Source organism: Paramormyrops kingsleyae, chromosome 5, assembly GCF_048594095.1.
Source record: "Paramormyrops kingsleyae isolate MSU_618 chromosome 5, PKINGS_0.4, whole genome shotgun sequence".
Lineage (NCBI taxonomy): Eukaryota > Metazoa > Chordata > Actinopteri > Osteoglossiformes > Mormyridae > Paramormyrops > Paramormyrops kingsleyae.
The window spans coordinates 41,610,551-41,630,879 of record NC_132801.1 but is presented as its reverse complement, the minus strand read 5'-3'; the positions used below and the strand labels follow the sequence as shown (position 1 = coordinate 41,630,879).

General features: G+C 40.6%; 2 protein-coding genes across 3 annotated transcripts in view; one reads left to right on the top strand and one right to left on the bottom strand.

Annotated features, from left to right (window-relative positions):
- The window catches only part of LOC140590945 (alpha-2,8-sialyltransferase 8F-like), a 100,822-nt gene that overhangs the window by 36,954 nt on the left and 43,539 nt on the right, over positions 1-20,329 (bottom strand). The gene's annotated exons all lie outside the window — the stretch shown is intronic.
- LOC111837808 (uncharacterized) lies at positions 9,946-18,090 on the top strand. The gene is made up of 6 exons (XM_072712757.1): positions 9,946-11,270; positions 11,364-11,472; positions 15,120-16,163; positions 16,458-16,607; positions 17,078-17,170; positions 17,831-18,090. Exons 3-6 carry the CDS (start codon positions 15,135-15,137, stop codon positions 17,960-17,962), a joined length of 1,404 nt encoding a protein of 467 aa, XP_072568858.1. The 5' UTR covers positions 9,946-11,270; positions 11,364-11,472; positions 15,120-15,134; the 3' UTR covers positions 17,963-18,090.

The window sequence follows — 20,329 nt, the reverse complement described above, 5'->3', positions numbered from 1 at the left end:
AATGCCACGTAGAATTAAGGCAGTTCTGAAGGCGAAAGGGGGTCAAACACCGTATTAGTATGGTGTTCCTAATAATCCTTTAGGTGAGTGTATGTCTAAGACCAAGCTAGGCTAATTCAGCTAAAATGAGTTACCAGATCAGGTAGGAAGATGGCTACCAATGTCACCCGTCTTTCCCAAAGCAGCGTGTGGTGCAGTGGGCTAAGCCTGTGTGTCTGTAATCAGAGGGTCGCTGGTTCGAACCCAGCTTCGGTGGGTTCTTGAGGCAGCCTACTCTCCATAAAACAAGTTCAGGGAGACCTAAAGGCATTTTCCCCACGATGATCAATGAAGCTTCTTTCTTATTATTATTAAAACAGACATTAAGACAGGCATAGGCACTACCCCGGGGGGTTCTACATTCTGTCCAACATCTACTGACCTGTTACACCTGCACTAAAAGTATCTACATCCTAATTTCTGCCTACTACTGAGACCAGTCCTGAGACAGTCCTGCTCTGTCCTACACCTCCAATCCCGTTAGACCTACACTCAATCTCCATCCTGTTATGGCAGTATAATTCTGTCTGACTTTCTACTACCCTGGTCGCCGGTTCTCTGCCGTTATTCCTCTACTGTCCTACCAGTCCGATCATCCTATGCTTTGGACCCGTTCGTAACTGCCTGCAGTTTCTAGTTTTTAAATGTATTTTATTATATAATAATAATTACTGTTACTGTCTATCATTGTCTAAATGTATTTTTACTGTCTAAATATATGTATTCAGCTAGTGTAAACATGCACAATGCTATCACAGCAAATGCAAGGCTAAGACTGAAGCGTTACCCTTTGTTTCCACTGAGAGACGTGCTGCGTGATTCATTTCCCCATGCATGAAAGTTATCTTAGGTCGGCGTTGACGGTTCAACTTCTGAGATTCAGATCGAGTTCTAGGTCATTTTTTTTCAAACTGGTTGGTTCGACTTTTAAGAAATTTGAGTTCTAATGAGTTTGAGAACTGAGGTACCACTGTATACACAAGTGGCGAATGCTTAAAATTTTAACACAATTTTTCTCCCATTGGTGTCAGCTCAGTTACACTTTGTTGCGATGCCAGCCCCTCTTTTATCACAAGCTGCAGCGAGTTTGCAAAACAGTTCAAGGTAGCGACTCCATTGCTTTTTTTTGTCTTGCACAGTTGCGCGCAGTTTAAGTGGGATTGTCCATTAAACGCTATTCCCACCTCTCAAAACTTTATTTTACAAAGATTGCAAATCGTAGTGCTACTGATTTCTGTTAAAAGAACAAAATACTCCCTGATCGTCACGTCTTATCTTACGCTCCTTGTCCTGTGAAGTGTATGTGCATGACATCACAGCAGGCAGAAGTCACTTGACTCACACCCACTGAGTAGCAAAAAATACTGAGGGGCAGCGTTAGCGTTCGATTTGAATGCTGCAAAAAAACACATGTAAAATGGGAAAGATCCGCAGCCTCTGAGAGTGACTTCACTGCTTGCTGAAGGGCCTGTCCTTTCACCCCCATCCTCTTCAGGAGCCAGGTTGTGGTTTTGGCAACGAACCCTCTGCACCCAACTTCTACTGGGAACACTTTAGTATGCCACTTGCGTTGTTCTGTCTGGGCAGGTAATTCAGCGTACTTCAAACTTTTCCGCTCGTATGCCTCTTCAATAGCAGCTTCCAATGGTACTGTTAGTTCCAGGATATACAAAAGTTTCTGAGAAGTTGACCACATTATAATGTCTGGCCTGAGGGTAGTTGTCACTATCTCTGTTGAGAAGATGAGCTTGTGGTCAAGGTCGACCTGCGTTTTACAATCCCGGGCTGGGTCAAGGAGGGACGTGTTAGCTCTTGTCAATGTTTTTGGTGGACATTCGCCTGTTCTCACAAAACGGGTGGTGTTTTAAAATAAGAAAATAAGAACTATACAAACGAGAGGAGGCCATTCAGCCCATCGAGCTCGCTTGGAGAGAACTTAACTAATAGGTCAGAGTTGTTAAAATCTTATCTAGCTCTGATTTAAAGGAACCCAAGGATTCAGCTAGCACTACGTTATCAGGAAGACTATTCCATACTCTGACTACACGCTGTGTAAAGAAGTGCTTCCTTAAATCCAGTTTGAAATGTTCTCCCGCTAATTTCCACCTATGGCCACGAGTTCTTGTATTTGAACAAATGCTGAATTAACTATTTGGTTGAACAGCATCCAAACCTGTTACAATCTTATAGACCTGGATCATGTCCCCCCTCAGTCTCCTTTGCTTGAGGCTGAACAGATTTAGCTCAACTAACCTTTCCTCGTATGACATTCCTCTAAGACCAGAAATCATTCTTGTGGCCCTATGCTGCACCTTTTCTAAGGCCGCAATGTCCTTTTTAAGATATGGTGACCAAACCTGCACACAATATTCTAGGTGAGGTCTCACCAAGGAATTGTATAATCTTAGCATTACCTCCCTTGACTTAAACTCCACACACCTGGAGATATACCCCAACATCCTATTGGTCTTTTTTATTGCTTCCCCGCACTGGTGAGAATGAGACATGGAAGCATCAACATTCACACCAAGGTCTCATAATCAGCTACCTTTATTTCAGTAGGTACTTTATATTTCTGCTCCCTAAATGGATTACCTTACATTTATCTGTGTTAAATTTCATCTGCCAAGTATCAGCCCATTCGCTAATTAAATCCAGATCCCGTTGAAGCCTCTCTGCTGCTAGATCAGTATGCTGGCTATCCCTCAAAATGTTATTTGAGTCCAGGTAATCTACCATTTTCTCTTTGATTATAGCCTCCATAACTTTACCAGTTATACAAGTTAGACTGATTGGCCTATAGTTTGACAAATTACTTCTATCCCCTTTTTTGAAAATGGGCATTATGTTGGCATGCTTCCAATCAGAAGGTACCACACCTTCAGATAAGGATTTTTGAAACAGTAAAGTTAAGGGTCGGCAAATAATATCCCTCATCTCTTGTAACACTATACTGTAGGTTAAGATGCCATCAGGGCCCTGTGATTTATTTATTTTTAGCTTAGCTAGGCTTCGCAAAACATCAGCTTCAGTTATATATACACTCACCTAAAGGATTATTAGGAACACCATACTAATACGGTGTTTGACCCCCTTTCGCCTTCAAAACTGCCTTAATTCTACATGGCATTGATTCAACAAGATGCTGAAAGCATTCTTTAGAAATGTTGGCCCATATTGATAGGATAGCATCTTGCAGTTGATGGAGATTTGTGGGATGCACATCCAGGGCACGAAGCTCCTGTTCCACCACATCCAAAAGATGCTCTATTGGGTTGACATCTGGTGACTGTGGGGGCCATTGTAGTACAGTGAACTCATTGTCATGTTCAAGAAACCAATTTGAAATGATTCGAGCTTTGTGACATGGTGCATTATCCTGATGGAAGTAGCCATCAGAGGATGGGTACATGGTGGTCATAAAGGGATGGACATTGTTCAAAGACAATGCTCAGGTAGGCCATGGCATTTAAACGATGCCCAATTGGCACTAAGGGGCCTAAAGTGTGCCAAGAAAACATCCCCCACACCATTACACCACCACCACCAGCCTGCACAGTGGTAACAAGGCATGATGGATCCATGTTCTCATTCTGTTTACGCCAAATTCTGACTTTACCGTTTGAATGTCTCAACAGAAATCAAGACTCATCAGACCAGGCAACATTTTTCCAATCTTCCTTTTGACATTCCTTTTAGCTCGTCTAATGTCATTTTTTAACTCAGCCTGCAGATTTAGATACTCTTGCTTTATTCTGTCATCATCAGTTATTTTCCATTTCTGGAACAAAGCCCTTTTCCTCCTTACTTATACTTTATTTTAGGGCTGGACAATAATTCGATATCAATATATATCGCGATAGAATTTTTTTCAATAACGGTGATACGATTTTTAAACACATTTCCGATATTTCGATATACATTTGAATATACCAAATGTATAGAGGGAACCGGCAAATTCCCCTTTGTCTTAGCATTTTCTCATCGGTTTGTGGCCAAAATCGCCACTTAACATCGGTTATCTCCATCCCCGTGACGATTCACCGGCTTTTAAAAATGTATCACAAGTGCTAAACAGCGCGTATTCAAATCGCATTCGCATGGTAATTTGCTGAACAACGCAGCTGTGAAACGCGATCCAGGTAAAACTTTTTTAGACAGCATAAATAATATTGAAGCATTTGTTTTCAAGCAGACTGTTAAAGGCAAAAGCAACAAAGCATTTTAGACTTTGTAAAGAAACCATAGTAACCGCGTGTATGATACTTTTCAGAGCTGTGTCAGAGCGAAATGACTCGTGAATTTAATTTTGACACTGGTTAGCTTTTTGTAAAAACAAACTACAGTACACCCCGCAGGTTTTTTGTGATTTTGTGAGCGATCTTTGTGTTTTCAATATAGAAGAATATATTTAATTATATTTCAAAGAATATAATTAAAGGTTTGTATCTAGAAACAACGGTGGTTTTTATTGTATACTGGTAAATCTCTGCTGTTAGTTGGTGCACATATGCCTTTTGTTAGCCAACATGTATGTCGGGGCCGGCTCTACACTGGGGCAAGAGGGGGCAACGCCCCCTTAAGCAAACGTCCTGCCCCCTTAAATCAAACTTTTAGAAGTTGAGGAAGAAAATAATAATTACCCACAAACTGAATATGGACAAGATTTACTACAGTAGCTGAAAAATCCATTGAAAAAGGCACAAACGAGATGATAAGTTTCACTTCTTGTTCGCTCTTTCCCTCCGCGTTCTGTTTGTGCACGGGCTCACACAGCACTCAGCAGAGATCCCCCACTCACCCTCCCCCCAGCTAAACATCCAATCACTGTTAGTATGCAAATGAGCCAGTTTCTCAGTAGGCAGGTCAGAGCGAAATGAGCTGCGCGATTGCGGGAGGTTTAGAGGAAGCAGCAATCTCTCTCGTCAAAATCATCATTTTGTCTATTTGGGGGGGGTCTTGATCGTGGGATACTGTACCCCCCAGTACCCCCCGATCAAGAACCCCACAAATAGACAAAAATAGCAGTTTGGGGGGGGGGGAGGTCTTAACATTTTTCTTTTGTTTTTTTTTTTTTTAAAGAAAGATAACCTCACCTTGTAGGAAAATTTTATGTAAAACGATTTCAGACACCCCTAGTGTGGACCGTACCATTTTAACCACCTCGGTGCTAGAAGCAGCTTAGCCAGTCGGTTACGTCATTCATTCTCATTGAGCGACTTGTTCGTTGTGATTTCAAGATTCTTTTTTCGTCACATACATAGTTATAACAAGTACAACATGTAGTGAAATTAACCCTGACCGATCCTATTTTTCAGTTTTATATTTCAAGACTCGGTGAATTGATTTTTTCTTTTTCATAACTTAGCCTACCCTTTTTAGTTTTGGTAATATTGGCAATAGTGAAAAGTGTTTTGTTGGGTTCAAATATGTTTGATATAGGCCATCCAATTAAGGTAAACATCATGTTTTTACTTGTTTTAATCTGATGAGGAATATTTTATTTTATTTTTTGTTGTTTTACTTTTCAGTTTTCCCCCTGAGGGATTGCCACCTTACTGTGGTCAGGGGCTTTGTGTGCCTCAGTGACCCTAAGAGCTACACCAGCAGAAGCTTAGCCTTCAGGTGGGACACCCAAGTTGGACAGGTCTTAGGGTAGAGGCCTGACAAAGTGCAATCCAATTACATGACAAAAACAGTTATCCAGAGCACCACCCCACCCCTTTGTCGCCACCATGTGCCCCCTTCACATTTCTGTCTGCCCCCTCATATATGCATGTCTAGAACCGGCCCCGATATATGTACATATTTATAGCATGCCGATCGCGTCAAACAAATTGCGGTAATGCCAAAAACACCAAAAACCTGTGCATGTACATCCTCAGTTATTAACGCACATAAATAAATTTCAAGCACATGTTAATATATTGCTGCCATATTGGTTTTCGGTTATCTCGATCATCGGTTATCTCGACGCTTTTTGGCAACCCCCTAGGCCGGCGACATAACCGGGTTCGACTGTATATGAATAATCAGCCTGTTCTAGTTTAAATGGAAATATATTATTGTTAATAAGCTGAGTCTGAGAGTTTTATTTATCTGATAGTTTATTTCACATTTCTTGTTTGTAAAGGCTAAATACAAATAAAAAAGTGAACCTTATTTTTTTTTGTACTGTTTTTATTTTAAAAAAAAAGATATAATTTTAATAGGAGGAGCCTGGAGGTATTATAGACTTTGCAAATTCAGTTTGCAGACATCCATTGTGTGTGTCCTCGGCAGTTTTTTCCTGAGGCTTTTTAATATTGTCCATATCGATATCGGAATTATATCGTATCGACCAAAATTAAGAAATATATCGTGATATAAATTTTTGCCATATTGTCCAGTCCTACTTTATTTCCCTAGTAAACCACCTAGGTTGCAATTTCCTAGATTTATTCTTGCTGGAAACAGGTATGAAGTCCTCTTGCACTTGCAATAATGTGCATTTAAAAAATTCCCATGCCTCTTCAACAGTTTTGTTATTTAACTCCATCCAGTTCACAGTTTCTAGTTTTAATCTCATACAATTGAAGTTAGCCTTCCTAACATTATATATTTTTGATTTGGACTTTGCTCTTCGGGCACTAAACTTAACCTCAAATTTAACCATGTTATGATCGCTACTGTCAAGTGGTTCTAAAACGTCTAATTTACCAATCCTGTCCTGGTTATTAGAGAAAACAAGATCAAGAATGGCATCTCCCCTGGTAGGGGTGTTAACAAACTGAGTAAAAAAACAATCCTGTACTAATTCCACCATCTCCAGTTCATTTTCAGAAGAGCCAGCGACAATGTCCCACTGCATCCCCGGTAGATTAAAATCACCCATAACTACCACATCATTTTTATTGCTCATAATCCTAATATCACTGTATAACAATCTGCTTTCCTCAGCAGCTACATTAGGTGCTCTGTAACAAACACCGACAATTAGGCTATTTGAGTTTTTAGCATCTAATTTTACCCATATAGCTTCCGTAATTTTACTTATATCAGTAAGCTCCCTTGCCTGCAAGTTTTCCTTTACATATACTGCAACACCACCTCCCTTCTTACCTATACAGTCTTTAGGTCTTTTCTTGTCTATCCTTTTCTCTCAACCACGTTTCAGTTATTCCTATAATATCATAAGAGTCCGATGAGATAAAAGCCTCTAAATCATGAATTTTATTCCTAATACTCCTGGCGTTTAAATACAGACAACAAAGGGTAGGCCTATTACGGTGCCCACTTATATTATGATTTTATGGGGCTTTCCGTTTCCCCCCACTTACATACTTAACTAACCTCCCTGCCCCCCCAGTCCCTAGTTTAAACATTCCTCAACTACTCTACACATACGCCTTCCCAGTACACTGGTTCCCCTCCGGTTCAGATGCAACCCATCCGGCTTGAACAGGTCCCACCTGTTCCAGAAGGTCCTCCAGTGCCCCATAAACCTAAACCCCTCTTTCCTACACCATCCTTTTAGCCACGCATTTAATCTCCTTATCTCAGCTAACTTAGCCTGACTTGCGCATGGCACGGGAAGTATTTCAGAGAATACCACCATAGACGTTCTGCTTCTAAGCTTATTGGCAACTTCTATAAATTTATCCTGCAGAACAGCCCTCCTACCCTTGCCTATGTCGTTGGTGCCAACATGCACCACGACAACTGGATTCACCCCAGCTGGGGCCAAAAGCTTGTCCACACGATCTGAAAGGTCTCCTACCTGGGCACCAGGCAGGCAAGACACCGTACGGGACCCTCTATCACGTGTGCACACATAACTGTCTACTCCCCTAATAATTGAATCCCCCACTACCACAACCTCCCTCTTCCTGGGGGGAGGGGGCTCCTCAGTGCCCAAGGGCCCACCTTCCTCCCCAGTCCCTTCCGGCTCTAAAGCTGGAAGCACCTGAAACCTGTTAGACACAGTCACCTCAGGTGATGCCGCCTCTGTAACGTGTGTACGCCTTTTCCTGCATCTACGACCTACGGTCACCCAGCTCTCTCGACCTCTCTGCTCTTCATTCTCCCTCCTCCCCGCTAGTGGCGTACACACCATCTCCCTAAACGGCGTATTAACTAGCTCCTCTAACTCACTGTTGCATTGGATGAGAGCCAGTTGCTCCTCAAGGTCGCGAACCTTGACCATGAGTGAGTCCACTAGCTTACATCGCCCGCAGATGAAGTCTGACTGGACACTAACGTCCAGAAGGGCAAACATCTTCGAAACGCAACACTGAGCTGGCCCCATAATTAACTAACTCACTATGACCCCGTACTCCCAGCCCAGTAAATTTATATAGTGTATTTAACTATAAAGATTCATTTGCGTGACGATAAATGCAGTAAAGTGCCGAGTACACTAAAATAACAAGTTATTACTTGTGTTAAAACGGAACTTAATTATTATTTTTATTTAAAATTTTAAACCTGATAAATTTACTACTACTTACCAGAAGAACTTCTGCCTGAACCAAGTATGAACTAAAAACAAAGCGAAATCGAAGATGCTCTTGGGAGGTCGAAAAAACACAAAAACCCCCTCACAGCAGGCTACTGCCGGAGTGGGAAAAAAGTGGAAAATGTCCTCCCGGCCCCGACTGGCGACCGAGCAAAGCTCAGGAGCAACTGTCCTTTTCCAGCGCTAGGTAACGATACCGATGTTAGATATTATTACATATTATTAGTTATTATCGCCCTGCAGGTGTTTGTTACGGAGTTAAACGCGGAGAGAAAACGCCGCTCACGCGACACCCGCAGCTCACTGTCGGTAATAATCACGCTATTAATTAACAGACAGGACAGACAAGCACTCACACTGATCGAAATAAGAACAATAAATAGAAATAAAACAGCCACCCACGTAAACAGGTAAAGCACACAAATACTCAAAATATACGTTCAAAATACGTTCAAAACATTCCAAAAAAACAATCCCAAAACAATCGCTACAGCTCAACACCACTCTCTCGCACCACTCTTGCAGCAATCCCAGCAATCCTTGCGCACAACCAATCAAAGCAGGTGACCAGAGGCTTCACCAGAGCCATGTATCAGAGGAGGGAGGGTATTAGTGGTGTTTCTCCTTTCTTCAAGGATGTTACCAAGCTGGCGCAGGACCTGGTTATGCCTCCAGTTGTAACGGCCTTGGGACAGGCTGGTCTTACAACCGGTCATGATGTGCCTCAATGTTGCTGGTGTTTGGCAGAGTGCACATGTAGGGTCATCTCCTCTCCACTGATGTAGATTTTTTGGAGTTGGAAGAACATCATATGTGGCTCTGATGATGAAGCTGAGTCTGTTTCCTTCCATTTCCCAAAGATCTCTCCAGGTGAGTTTACTATGTTCTAGGTTTTCCCACTTGGTCCACTGTCCCTGTTTGGCCTGTGATACTGCCTTTGCACCTCTTTCTGCCTCCTCTTGGCGCCGAACTTCCTCCACCACCTGTTACCTTCTCTCGGTGGGTGTAGCCTTGTGCCTATTGGTCGACTTGCACCAAATCCAAGTCCTGCTCTTCCCTGTTGCACTTGCCCTACGATGTCTCCATGCCTAAGAGCAGATTTTGCTCGCTCCAAAGGCTCTGATTGAGTCCATTTCCTCCCAGTTGCTAGTCTGGGTGCAGCTGCTCGTATTGCTGCATCATTAGATTCAGACAGAGTCATGTCCAGTCTCACTTTGGTACACTTATATTCTTCAGTGATGCTGGAGACTGGCAATTCCAGAGCACTACCTCCATACAAGCCGATAGTGCTGAGGCACTGTGGGAGGCCAAGCCATTTCTTGATATATGAGCTGATGGTTCTCTCCAGTTTCTTGACTTTGGTGATTGAGACCTCGTAGACCGTTAGGGGCCACATTAGGCGGGGGAGAAGTCCAAACTGCAGACACCACAGTTTCAGCTTGCCAGAAAGTGGGGTCTTGTCTATGGTGATAAGGCCTTTGATGGTTTCCTCCCATATTTGACTGCTCTGATCTGAGTCTTTAAGACTTTGATTGTACCATCGTCCCAGGCTCTTGACTGGCTGCTCTGACACCTATGGAATGGGTGTGTCACCAATGTGAAATCTCTGGTCTATTAGTTTTCCTCTGATGATGGATATTCTCCTAGACTTGGTGCACTGAAAAAAATGGCAATGGGGGATTGTTGAATTTGCAAAAATGCAATTTATTAACGCTAGTCCCTTTGAACGTTTTTATACTAATTTTATCGAGCAACCCGACGGAGAGGAAAAGTTAGTGGTAAAGTTGAAGGTGGTTAACCACCTTCATGTATTAATGTTTTTTTTTTTTATTGTGTGTAGACATTCAAGCATATTTTAAATCTCTCGCTTTCTCTCTCTAAGTTATAGAGATAGACATTTTTTTCCTCTGTAGGATGACTAATACCGTAACGTTAGGTTTTGTGTCAGGGAGTGATTTATGGCGCGAACTAATTTGGGGATGAGGGAGGGAATGCTACTTACAAAACGTTAAAATGCCCTCTGTCTGAGCTATCTTTTACATTTTATCATAAAGAAAATACACGTTATTCTGTAGACAGCGTTTATTGCAAATTTTCTGTCAATGTAAGTTCTTTCTATCGACCGGCCTAACAATAATTGCAACGAATGGGGAAATCCTGTCAGGGAGTGTGGCGTTGATTTACTTGAGATGGGGGAGGGTAATTTACAGATCGTTAAAATCTCATGAAATGATTGCCACACTCTAAATTTAATAGCGTATTTTAAATCCGTAGCAAAATACTACATGATTTTTCTTAAAGATGTGGTACCTTAGGTTGAAATGGCATTAAGCTTCAGGCAGCCCCAGCCAATAACTTAAGTGCGCGACTCGGGCATATAGACTTACGTTCCATGACACGCACGTGCTCTGCTCACTCAAGTCACCACTAACAAGGGGATTAGGACGATCACTTTGATGATTTGCAAAATGACCATGGCTCGTATGATACGCGAATCGTTACAGCCCTTTTTATTTTAGGTAATCCTGTTTACTAATGAAAACATTATGAATTGTTGCTAAAAAGGTTTTATCAATTCAACTTTTAAATTAAGAGGGAAATATGCTGAATTCTAGGGAGTCTTTAACTAATGTTATTGCTTTTAAAACTTTTTTTTTTTTTTAACAGATACCAGATACTCATAAACGAGATACTATTCATGTGCAATTTTATTTGCAAAGACTATATAGTAGTGGTGAGTATTTGTCAATATACTGCATTTATATTTGATTGTTTTTATTGTTCCTTAATTCCTAAATTCATTATTTTTTTCTGTCTCCCTCTCTAGTGAATGTGGCGGTGTAAAGGTTGCTCAGTAGAAGTTTGCAGCAGATTGGCACTACTAAACCATTATAAAGCCAAGCATCCTCATTTTGGACGTACAAGCCGTTATCCATGTACGTATTCAGAATGCCCATGCACATTTAAGACATGGAACGCTTTAGTAGTACATCACAGCAGAGTGCACTCTACACAGGCTAATCAGAACCCAAAAGAATTATCTATTTTTAGCTGCCACTTATGTTCATGCAAAAACTTGCCAAATGTAAGGGAGTACTTTGTTCATATTCATTCACATCTAAAGAAAAATGAAAATGTTAGTTGTATGTTTGCTGGTTGTGGGTTTCACACTTGTATTTATGGGACCTTTAAAGCTCACAAGAGTCGGAAACATACACCTCACACTCTAGCTGATTTTAAACCAGGAATAGTGAAAACAACTACAGTAGCATCTCTGTCATTAGATCATTCATTTCTTGATGGTCTGGATGAGGAGTGTACAGAGGAGGACTCTATTACATCCATTGATTGGAATAATGAAGACAAGGCACTCTCAATTGATGTTGAGCAGCAGCTTGAAGCAGCCTTACTGAAGTTAGAATATTTGATTCATGTGCCAAGCACAGCAATTGATGAATTCTTACAGGAAGTTTACCACTTACTGAGCTCTGCATCAGTCCCAGTATCTAGAGGTTTTGTAACCAACATATTAAAGAGTCACAACCTCCAAATTGACAAATCTATAGTTGAAGAAATCGTTACTGTAATTTGTTCTTCTAACCCTGTTGCCAAAGCTATTGAAAAAGGTGGCCCTCTTGGCACTGCGTATCAACGCAAACAATATTACAAAGAAAAATTTAATGTTGTGGAACCAGTTACTTACATACTTGATCATACAACCAAACGGTCCTTTCAGTATGTCCCGCTGTTAAAATCAATACAGCAAATTTTTAATAGAAAAGTCATTCTTGACAAGGTAATTGAAAATCATAGAGGAAAGGAAGACATTAGTTTTGACCCATCTTATGAATACAGGTCCCCTAAAGATGGTTGGCATTTTAAGAAGAACTGCTTCTTGAACAGTGATGAGTTGCGAATCTCACTTTGTCTGTATGTTGATGATTTCGAGACTTGCAATCCCTTAGGCATGTCTAGGAAAAAACACAAACTTTGTGGTTTGTACTGGACATTGGCAAACCTTCCACCAGGCTCTTACTCATCTTTGTCATCTATTTATCTTGCCGTGCTCTGCAAAAGTGATGATGTAAAAAAATATGGCTATCACAAAGTTTTGGAACCTCTTCTGAATGATCTTAAAACTCTGGAGGACCATGGTGTGTATGTCCCATTGTTAGGTACATATCTTAAAGGTGCAGTGCACAGTATTGTGGCAGATCATTTAGGAGCACACGGTATCGCTGGCTTCACTGAGAGCTTTTCGGGAGATTTGTTTTTGCACAGCAAAAACTTGTGACATTAGGTCTCACTGTGTTGCATCTGGGTTTTTTAGCCCAAGAACTAAAGAGATTCATGCAGAGCATGTTAAAATCGCTTCTGAGAACAGCAAACAGTGTTTTGGAGTAAAACAAGAGTGCGTTTTTACCAAAAATTGGAGTCATTTTCACGTTACCACTGGCTTTCCCCCTGACATTGCTCACGACTTATTTGAGGGCATTGTGCCGGTTGAACTGGCTTACTGCTTGGCATTATTGATTTCAAAGAAATTGTTCACACTCGATGACCTAAATAAAGCTATATTGTCATTCCCCTATAAATGGTCAGACAAGACAAATAAGCCACACATTGTACCAAAGAGTTTAGCTCGGAAGACCATTGGGGGCAATGCTCATGAGAACTGGAGCTTGCTGAGATTGCTCCCATTTCTGATTGGAAAATACGTGCCAGAAAATGAACCTTCATGGCAAGTACTGATGCATTTAAAAGATATAGTTGAGCTAGTGGTTGCTCCTGTACATAATGATGAATCCATCTTGTACCTTGAAAGCAAAATAGTTGAACACAGACAGAGGTACCTAGAACTGTTCCCTGATGTCAGACTTCTACCAAAGCACCACTACCTTGAACATTACCCTCAGATGTTGAGGTATTTTGGTCCTCTAACGGCTGTCTGGACAATGCGTTTCGAAGCCAAACATGGTTTCTTTAAGAAGATTCTGAAACGCACTAGTTGCTTTAAGAATGTACCATTGACTTTGGCTTCGAAACATCAGCCGATGATCGCTTTCCACATCAACTCACCATTCTATGGTAAATCAAGACTAGATGTACCTAATGTGTCCACTGTGCCAGTTGATGTACTGAAAGAGGAAGTGGCCCGGGCTATTAGGTCTAAATACCCAAACACATTTAAAGTGTATCTTGCAAAGAATGCATCAATTAGTGGCATAACTTACAGCAAAGGTATGGTAGTTGCTCATGGATCAGCAGGTGGCTTAGCGGAGTTTGCTGAAATTATTCAGATGTGTATCATCAATGACAACTTGTTCTTCATTGTGAAAGTGCTGTTGGGGTGGTACAGTGAACACTATAGAGCCTTTGAACTGAACTTGTCACCTTCAAGAGAAGTCAAGCTTTTGGCACTCAGTGAACTCACCGACACCTATCCATTGGCCGATTACATGGTTGGATCAAACCGCATGGTGACCCTGAAAAGGCATATCCTTATAAAAGGTTGGTTAACTTAGTGGAAATTAGTTTTTATTCTTTTTTTCATATGTCTGTGCAATATTTGGTCTTGTAGAAATGGTCAATATTGTGCATGCTAACAACTTGAAACTGCTTTCAAGAGTTTTCTTATTCTGTTATTGACTTGCTTGACTTTCAATGAGCATGCCACTTTACATTCTTAGTATCATTGTTGCATATTGATTTTGAGTTAGTCTAGCAACAATTTAACTCTTATTAACTTCATTGTAATGTCAAGCGCTTATTTTTCCATCAACAATTAAACTGTTTTTTTTCCCCAAAACACAATACGGTATTAATATTGCTGCGTTTACTGAAAAAAGTTTTGAGAAAAGAAACAACGATGAAAGGATTAACAAAACATAGATGGCTGGCAGCAGGCCAACGGTCCAAGCATGCTCTTCCGATTCTCTCACGCTGCTGCTCATGGGAAATCTAGTTTGGATATATTGTGAAGGTTAACATCAATCACAAATTAAAGCAATCAAATTCTTATGACTTTTATTATTATTCAGTGTTAATTGCAACAATCACATTTGCCTCAGCATATTCTGTAATCATAAATTTGTTAGTCAGCCAGAAAAATAAACTCTAGAGAGGAGCATTTTACTTAATTGTGACTTTATTATAAAACTTAATTAAAACATCATTGTAATTTTGCATATCGCAAATCAGTCAGTGTTACCCTTCAATATTCATGCATTGATTCAATATGACTCATGTCTATTTTACATCATTAATTTTAGTTTTTTCCCTTGACAAAATTTAGCATGTTATACCTGATATATATCCAAAATAATTGATATTGGATCTAATTAAATTAAATCAAATCGCAAGCTTGTGAATGAGCATCAAATCAAGAAATTTGTCAAAATCCAGCCCTACTAATCATCAGTTATTATAATGATAGTGAATAATTATGTTGCTTATTTATTTGAGTTGACAAACCTGAAGTATCTTTACATGCATCTTAATGTTATAAGAAAAAATGTAGGTCAAAATAGATCAATATGCAACAATTCTCGAAGAAAAATATATATTTTTTTTATCTTCACAGATTAAGACGTACATAATGACGCATGCTCCAGCCATTCTTAAAGTGATCCTGGGCAATAACAGCAGTCAAAGACTGAACTTTCAAAATGGACTTCCAGATTCTGTCAGTGAACTTGTGACCGAGGTACAAAGACAGTGTGGCATTAAAACTAACTTCAGGCTTCAGTTTATGGATGCACTATTTGAAAATGAGTTCCTGAACCTCACTTCAGTTGATGAAATACAGGACAGAGGGACAATCAAAATAGTCCCCATGACAGAGGCTTCAGCTTTGCAATGTGCTGATATCCCTTCAACTTCAGAGACTGTTTTTTGTCCCCCCTTAGTGGATGAAACCTCATCCATGTTTAGTGTGTGCGTTGACACTAACCCACTTTCCACAACAGAGTCCGAGACATCTACTTCTAGACAATTTTGGCCTACCATCTTCCATGTCCCTCAGTTTTCCTTTGATGCAGAGCTGAAACTTCAGCGAGGCAATGCAGCATACAAAGAGATGGGTACATTTCTTATTCCAGATCTTAAATTGAAGTCAAACATTCTTGAAGGCCTGGTTCAAGAAATTGTCAAATACAAAGTTTATGCCACTGATAAGGAGTTCAACGTCGTTGGGGAGGCCCTTATCTCTAAACATCCTTGTCTCAAGGAGAAAGGCTCCCTGACCGGATACGCTGGTTGGAAAGCTAGCTTAAAGAATAAACTTGCAATTTACCGCACTCATTTGAGAAAACTGGGATGCCCTGAGGTACTTGTAAATTCTTTGAAGCACAAACCAGCAGATAAAGCAAATGCTGCTGTGGCCATCAAAAAACCACGGCGTTCTGAAGTAAACTACTGCCCCCCTCATCCCATCGGAGAATCTGATGAGAGCCTGGAGAATCTGAGAGTGGCACTTCTTTCCGAGGTGAAGAAAAACAACAACAGGGAGGTGATTAGGATGAAAATGGAGAAGACATTTTCCCATAGAAGATATGAAGTGGTTCGTCACACACCCATGATCCAAGACTTCAAGGCAAGATGGCCAGCTCTCTTTGATGTAAGCGAGGTATGTCATTAACAAAGGGGGGAGGGGGTCTGCATGGGAACCCCTTCTTTATAGTAAGGTTGCATTTGTTAACATTAAAAGGTATTTAAAAGCAGCAGAACAAAAATAGTTAAGTTACTTATACATTTGGACAATCATAAGTTTAATTTTGAAATTACTACTTTAATGATAATATTTTACGCTTCCTCAGGGTATGGCTTTACAAAATGTGGTACAACTTTATTTTTTACAAGTATTTACATTTGTTTTTTTCTATTTTTTGTTTTTGTTTATTTGTGTTGTTTTTTTCTGCAGATAAATGCTGAGTTTAAGCGCATCACCACCATGGCCCTGCAGTCCAGATTTTTGTCACAGATCGATATTCTGTCTGACAAACTTCTAAAGGTATTTCAGAAGCGAGGAGGGCAAAGAAGACTGCAGACCATCATGGAACCCATGGCTCAAGTAAGTTAGAGATTTTGTCAATCGTGTATATTATTGGGAAAAACACTGATCTTTAGAGAACTGGGGCCAGTTGATTCATCTGGACAATAGGGATGTAACTATTTAAATTGAATTGGAAAAAAGACAACTTCTACTGCAATGCTTCCTTGGCCTGTTCTGCCCCCTGCTACGACAAAAACACGTACGTGTAGCCTATGTTTATGGAAAGAATGCATCCACAGATTTATCTCATGACTAACAGTCCAGTTTGCTTGTGCAGTATAATATTTTATTTAGCATTAGATTCATTATTTAGGCTATTTAGTTAGGTTAGTTATTAAGTTGGGAATAGTAATAATGGCAACTGAAACACTTTTGTGGCTTAAGCACCTACTGGGAGTTTAGAATTCAATGAGCAATCGAATCATTTATATAGATCTGGGGGTAAAAATGTATTTCATAACTTTTCTGCTCTTGTCACCCTTGGCCAGGATGATGATGTCGATGCTGGGCGCGAGTGTATTATCAAGGGGCTTTGCGTATACCTCAACGAGGACCCAGACAATATGGTGAAAGAGTATGTGGTGAGTGGGGGGGCGCTGAGCTGTTTTTGGGGGGCGTTTGGTTAAGGCGAGTTTACACCAAAAATGTAAACGCTGAAACTTACAAAACAAAATGGTCTGCCACATCCTAATGCGTCTCTACACTGGATATATCAAAGTGCACTTTCTATATCTGTTTGTCACCTTATCTGTAGCGCGTGCACGGCAGGCAGAGAACACGGCATCCGTTTACTGTAGTGCTCGTGCTCAGGTACTGAACGCCTGATAATAACAGAATATATGTGCTTTGATGCAACGTGTCGCAACTCGCGCTGTTCGTGTCTGGTGTGGTAGTTTTAATGTAAGCCAGTAGTTTACACTAACTAAATTAAGTATTAATGCTACACTAATGCTTCTAAATGATCATTTCCATAGCTTTCTGTAGCTGACTTTCTGTGAAAAATAGCTAACATTTAGACACGATGAATGCGATAAACACAGTATGCTTTTTCATGTTTACAATAGGGGTGTGACGAGATTCAATGTGTCTCGCGAGACGCGAGAACTTGGCTATATCCTCGCGATAGTGGTATGACGCGGCGCAACAAATCATAACAGGAAACTGCTGCCGCATTCTATTTATGAATTGCTTATACAAATTCCAAATAGTTTCCAATGATTGCTTTATTTTACACTGCACAGACTGTCCGCGTACAACAGTGTATGCGCAAGAAGAATGCTGAAAGAGTGCAAGTCAATTGGTGGCCTTGCACGAGCCCTCCTGATGATGAAAATGACTTAAAGGCCAAAGTATACTTCAACCATATGCATTAAGCTGGCACGGCTTTTGCTGTAGGCAAGTTTGTTTAAGTATTCGGCCCGACTCACAAAAATCACTTACCTTGCGTTTAAATGAATATTTGTGTTGTTTGTTTTTATTTATACTATTTAAAAAAAATGTTTTTGGTTATTTATTGTTAATTACTTGCCTGTCAGTTTGTGACACAATTTTTTCCAGTGTTCACGTGTTGTTTATTACTGCATGTAACAAATCAAAAAGTTGATTACAAAATGCACCTACATTTTTTGGAATATTTTTGTTGAATTAAATACAGGTTTTTTTTTTTGGTTTTTTTTCCTCCAATATATTTTACAATTGAGGATTTATTTTAAAAAGTCTAAAAGTCTTGTCTCGTGGGATAAGTGTCTCGTCACACAACTAGTTTACAAAAATTAATATGCTTTTTGTTTGGCATTCAAATATATCATGAATGTAATGTGGAATTGAATTACATATATATTTATGAGCTGTTATATTTTAGTTAAAATGCATGCTTTTTTAAAATGGTATATTATAAATAAAATATAGCCTATGAAATATACCACCATTAAAAAAAAAAAAAATTAAGGATTATTATTTTTTTTTTGTAATGGTTTTAAAACAAATCTCATCTGGGTTGCCGCGATGAGAAAATTTCCTCACCAGTTAATTGACATTTAACAACACCGGCAATAGCGGTATCAACAATGGTCTAGACGTTTGAGTTTTACGTCTTTTCCTTTAAACTTTTACTTTCACTTTTAAATTTGCAGCAATTCGGCAACAAACAGTTATTTGCTTTTAGTTTGTTTGAGTTGTCCCTTTTCCCTCCTTCCTTCGCTTTTAAATAGCCTAGTTTAAAAAGAACCCTGCATTTTACCTTCACTTTTACATTAGCAGAAATTTTACATCAAAATACAAAGCAGAACATAGTTTTATTTAGAACATAATAATTTTCTCTTTAACCTGGCTCTCAGCGGAGGCGGACGCACTTCTCTCCCTCTCCCTCCCTTTATCTTCCCTGCTTTGCTTCTCTCGTCTCGTCTAGTCTACTGTCTTACTGTCTATACTCGAGAGACCCTCTCAGCCCTGCTCTTCAAAACTAAGGAAATTATGGATTTGATCAACTGGTCTCTCAATGCAATTGACACCATCTTCTCGCAGAGGAGCGCAGGTTCGGGGGAACCTGACTGTCCTGCAGGAACATACGCAGCTGGCTACACGATGGACGGATGGGAGAAGTGGAGGGTCGTGTGTCTGACAGCTCTTTCCGTGGAGGACATCGAAGATATCTACCTATTCGGAACCTTGATAACGGGTCTTATGCTGATTGGATTAGGCATCGCCCTGGTTTATCGGAAACTGAAGAAAACGCCCCAATAGGCTGGCCAAATTGATTGATGGTCTTGGCAGAGCTGTTGGCGCTCAGACTATGGCTATAGATCGCAAACTGGATAACATCACAGTCTCAAATGACCATAGATTTGATTACATCACCGTGACTATGGACCGCAGATTGGATAACATCACGGAGGAGCTCAAGGCTTTGCACAGGATTTTAGACGGCGGGGACCAGCGTGGACATTAGAGGAGCTGCGAAATTACAGCTTCTCGCACAAAAACCCAAACAACCCTATTCTATCTTCTTTTGGCTCCCCCCTAATCAGCACGGGCCTTGGCCAAGGCCTCTGCTGGGCTCAACAACTCCCCCCTGAAGAACAAGGCAGCGAGACTCTCTTGCATTCCTCTCCCCCAACCACAAGGACACCCTACCCCCATCCCACGCCTTCGCCGCTTCATACCCCCAGCGTGAACGAGCGTGTCCTTGTACAGCGCCGTCGGCTGCAGGAATGGATGGCTGTTTGTCTATGCTGGACTACCTCCACCTCCCCATTCCCCACCCCTGTTGCAAGTCTCGACTTTGGTGTTGTGAGATGTGGTGACTATGTGCTTATTGCTGAGGTGTTTTTTTTCTGTTCCTATATTGTACTCCCTACTGGAGTACAGTCTGGGGGCTGTCTTTTTTTTTATTCACCTCCACTCTCCTCGCGTAATCTTGTTTCTCTGAGTTTTCCTATAGTCCCCTGTCTTCCTGACCTGTCTACCCCCTATTTGTGCATGTGATGTTTGTATATGTATGGTCAGGTTGATGGCCAGTATTTCGCTGGTACTTGTGACTAGTGACATGGTGCATTGCAACAGTAATAAAGGGTTTATCAATCAATCAATCAACATAAGAACATAAGAAATTTACAAACGAGAGGAGGCCATTCGGCCCATCAAGCTCGTTTGGGGAGAACTTAACTAATAGCTCAGAGTTGTTAAAATCTTATCTAGCTCTGATTTAAAGGAACCCATGGTTTTAGCTTCCACTACACTAG

Coding starts and splice junctions, on each gene's coding strand:
- LOC111837808 (XM_072712757.1), top strand. CDS start 15,135: ATGACGCATGCTCCAGCCATTCTTAAAGTGATCCTGGGCAATAACAGC. Junction 16,164..16,457: donor CTCTCTTTGATGTAAGCGAG/GTATGTCATTAA, acceptor TTTTTTCTGCAG/ATAAATGCTGAGTTTAAGCG. Junction 16,608..17,077: donor TCATGGAACCCATGGCTCAA/GTAAGTTAGAGA, acceptor ACCCTTGGCCAG/GATGATGATGTCGATGCTGG.